The sequence below is a fragment of the Quercus lobata genome, chromosome 10 (genome assembly GCF_001633185.2).
Source record: "Quercus lobata isolate SW786 chromosome 10, ValleyOak3.0 Primary Assembly, whole genome shotgun sequence".
Taxonomy (NCBI): domain Eukaryota; kingdom Viridiplantae; phylum Streptophyta; class Magnoliopsida; order Fagales; family Fagaceae; genus Quercus; species Quercus lobata.
The window spans coordinates 33,107,885-33,112,290 of record NC_044913.1 but is presented as its reverse complement, the minus strand read 5'-3'; the positions used below and the strand labels follow the sequence as shown (position 1 = coordinate 33,112,290).

The following is a 4,406-nucleotide window of genomic DNA, read 5'->3' as shown; positions in this document are numbered from 1 at the left end:
CTTTGCAATAGTCTAGACCAATTTACACTCCAACGAAGTTAGAGACAAAAGCAAGTACTGTAGATTCCACCAAGACCACGAACATCACACTAACAAATGCAAACATCTGAAGTACCAAGTAGAAACCCTGATTCGTCAAGGGAAATTACAGAAGTTTGTGCGAAAATCGAAGCCGTATAGACGACAACAAAGGGATGAGAAAGATAGGGAACCAGAGACGGGGGGCAAAAAGACCTCCATAGGAGAAATAAGGATGATCTCAGGAGGATTGGTAGCAAGAGGATCCTTCAAGTCGTTGAAAAAGGCGTATGCAAGGGAAGTGAACAACGTCCATTTTCGCAGCTCCCACCTTCAAAGACGTCTAGATGCAACGAGCCAGACATCACCTTTTCCGAGAAGGACACCAGCGGCATCAGACAACCCCATGACGATCCACTGGTGATAATGCTTAGGATGGAAGAATTCAACATCCATTGGGTACTAGTAGATAATGGAAGCTTAGCAGACATCATCTATCTACCAACCTTCCAACAAATGAAGTTGAGCAAAGAAAAACTTCGACCATTCACTTCCCCATTGATAAGTTTCACTAGGGACAATGTCATTCCCAAAGGTGTTGTTAAGCTAACCATAATTGCAGGCACTTATCCAGCACAATTTTCCAAGGAGATTGATTTCCTTGTGGTAGATTGCCCATCGACGTACAATGTCATCCTTGGACGACCAACACTCAACAAGTTGAAAGCGGCAACATCAACCTATTACCTAAAGATGAAATTCCCTGCAACCCACGGCGTAGGGGAAATTAGAGGAGACCAAATCCTCGCAAGGGAATGGTATCAAGCTGCTCTAGCATCAGGGGAAAATCACACATGGATGACAGATGAACCTGAACCAGTCCCCAAACCGTCAGAAATGCCACAAAAGGTTGAGGTTGTCCCTAGAGATTCGTCCAAGGTCTTGAAGATAGGGCTAGCACTTTCAGCCTTAGAAAAGACAAAGATAACAAAATTTCTAAGAGAGAACCAGGATGTTTTCGCTTGGAAGCACGAGGATATGCCAGGAATCAATAGGGAAGTCATCCAGCATCGTCTTAACGTCAATCCAGAGTGCAAACTAGTGCAGCAACAATGGAGAATATTTTTACTTGAATGCAATAAGGCAATAGCAAAAGAGGTTGAGAAACTCCTAAAGGCGGGCTTCATAAGGGAAGTTTTTTACCCTGAGTGGCTAGCCAATGTGGTAATAATAAAGAAGAAGAACGGTAAGTGGAGGATGTGTGTTGACTTCATAGATCTCAACAAGGTATGCCCGAAGGATAGCTTTCCCTTACCCAAGATCGACTAACTGGTAGATTCAACTGCCGGATATAAGCTATTAAGTTGCATGGATGTCTTCTCCGGCTACAATCAGATCATGATGGACAAAGAAGATCAAGAGAAGATCGTGTTCATCACTAGCCGAAGGTTGTACTGTTACAAGGTGATGCCTTTTGGACTAAAGAATGCAGGGGTCACATACCAGAGGTTGGTAAACCGCATGTTCTCTTAGCAGATAGGAAGAAATGTGGAAGTATATGTAGACAATATGTTGGTGAAGAGAAATGATGAGGTTGATCACCTAGACGACCTAAGGTAGACCTTCGACACACTACATATGTATAAAATGAAGCTGAATCCAATGAAATTTGTTTTTTGTTGTTTCATCAGGGAAATTCTTGGGATTCATGGTATCCCAACAGGGGCATAAAGGCTAATGTAGACAAGATAAAGGCAATAATGGAGATAAAATCCCCAAAGACAGTGAAAGAAGTGCAGAGCTTGAAGGGAAAAGTTGCAATCCTAAACAAATTCGTCTCTTAAGCGATAGATAAGTGCCTGCCCTTCTTCAAAGTCTTAAAAAATGCCTTTCAATGGACTGACGAATGTGAAGAAACCCTGATAAAGCTAAAAGACTACTTAACATAGCCGCCATTGTTAAGCCCTTCAGTAACAGGAGAGAAGCTACATCTCTATTTGGCAATATCTAATATAGCAATAAGCTCAGCACTGATCAAAGAAAAGGAGGATGTGTAGAGACCGGTGTACTATACCAACCAAGCATTCCAAGAAGCTGAAGCGAACTACCCAAGGCTAGAGAAGATTGCCTTCACCTTAGTAGTTGCCTCCAGAAAACTACGCCACCACTTTCAGGCGCATCCCATCGTCGTCATGATAGACCAACCGATAAGGAAGACAATGAACAAGATAGATGCAACAAGGTGCCTCGTCCAATGGGCCATAGAACTTGGCCAATTCGATATAAAATATCTGCCCCATGTTGTAATCAAAGCCTAGGTCCTCACTGATTTCATTGCAGAGTTCACTTACCCTCAAGAAGAAAAAGAGCCCCAAAAGACAATATGGACGGTCCAAATAGATGGGTCCTCCACTAAGAAAGTTGGAGGAGCAGGTGTAATCCTCATATCACCAGAGGGAGAAATCCTGAAATACGTGGTTAGATTGCAGTTCCCATCAATAAACAATGAAGCCAAATATGAAGCGTTTTTAGAAGGAATCAGAATATGTAGTTGGCTAGGTAAGAGGAGATCATGAAGCAAAGGAAGAAAGAATGCAAAATTATCTGAAGATCGATTTCCAATAAATCTCTCGAGCAAATAATGCTAAAGCAAATTTCTTGCCACGACTAGCCTCGTCAAATGACCACGGCCTATCTCTTGAATTATATATGGAAACAAGGGGACAACTTAGCGTGAAAGAAGAGTAGGTGATAAGGGTATAAGAGCAAGGTGAATAGATGACCCCCATCGTTCGTTACTTAAAAGAAGGATGGCTCCCAAAAGATAGGAATGAAGCACAAAAGGTACAAATCAAAGCTACTCGCTTCGTCATTATTGACGATTTCTTATACAGACGAGGACACTCCCTCCCTTATCTCCGATGTGCTAACAAGGAAGATGCTGACTATGTACTGCGAGAGATACATGGAGTCTACAGTAAACACGCAGGAGCAAGGTCTCTGGCAGGAAAAGCACTTAGAGCAGATTATTACTAGCCAACACTACAGAAGGACACACATAACCTCGTCAGAACATGCAACCAATGCCAACGCTTTGCGAATGTCCAAATGCAACCAGGAGAGCCAATGACGTCGATAACTGCACCTTGACCTTTCGCCCAATGGGGGGATCGACATAATAGTACCACTCCCTATAGGAAGGAAGCAGTTTAAGTTCCTCATCTTCACAATCGATTACTTCACAAAATGGGTGGAAGCTGAGCCAGCAGCGATGATCACAAAAGCCAAGATCACCAGTTTCATATAGAAGAACATAATCTGCAAATTCGGGATTCCTAACGTAATCATATTGAACAATAGGAGGTAGTTTGACAGTCCCAAGTTTCGAAAATTTTGCCAAGACTTAGGCATCAAGAATCACTACTCTTCCCTAAGACACCCCCAGGCTAATGGTCAAACGAAAGTGCCAAATAGAAGCCTACTGAAAATTATCAAAACTCATCTTGAAGAGACAAAGAGTGCATGGCCTAAAGAACTGCCTAACGTTTTATGGGTGTACAAGACAACCACAAGAGTGCCAATGGGGGAAACACCATTCAGACTGACGTTTGGAACTAAAGCCATCATACTAGTGGAAGTTGGGCTGACGAGCATCCAGATCAAAACTTATGAAGAGTAGAAGAACCAGCAAGAACTTAACAACAATTTGGATATGATCAACGAGGTGAGAGACGAAGCTATGAAATGAATGGCAAAGTACAAGGAAGCAATGGTCAAATACTATAACAAGAAGGTGAGGGTGAGAAGACTTGACAAAGGCAACCTCATCCTTAGAAAAGTCTCGTAGGCAGCAAAGGACCCGTCCTAAGGAAAGTTAGGGCCAGCATGGGAAGGACCCTACGAAATTAGAGTCTTTTGTTATTCGCGTACTCCAAATTTATTCTCTAGTGGATCGATTTCGACTTGGAGGGTCGCGGGGTTGCGGAGAGGTTTTTCGCCGAGTTCTTCAGTTTCCTCTTCGATAACACATCTTGGTATTATCTTGTATTTGCATCTCTCTTCTCTACTCTTTAAACTTTCATTTTATTGTTGAATATTGCTTAGGATAGTGTTATCGGTTCATTGTGCTTATTTACTCTTGTTCCACACTTAATTTAAGTTAGAGTAAAAGTAATCTAGCCGTAATTTTTAATTGGGGGTCTAAACAAACTCTTGTGTTTTAGCACAAATCTGAGCTTTCAACCTCCAATTAATTGAAGAGTATTCATATACCAAATCTCAATTTAATTGGGATTAGACCTCAATTAAGTTGAGTTGAGTTGAGTTGAGTACAAATGATGGAAAGTAGACCCCAAGTTATATATTTCTAGTAGACCCCAAGTTATATA

The 4,406-nt window shown here is 41.9% G+C and overlaps 1 protein-coding gene across 1 annotated transcript; it reads left to right on the top strand.

The window, feature by feature from the left end:
- Positions 1-453: 453 nt before the first annotated feature.
- Positions 454-1,862, top strand: LOC115964655. The gene is made up of 3 exons (XM_031083921.1): positions 454-1,305; positions 1,414-1,530; positions 1,710-1,862. Exons 1-3 carry the CDS (start codon positions 454-456, stop codon positions 1,860-1,862), a joined length of 1,122 nt encoding a protein of 373 aa, XP_030939781.1.
- The last annotated feature ends 2,544 nt before the right edge of the window (positions 1,863-4,406 follow it).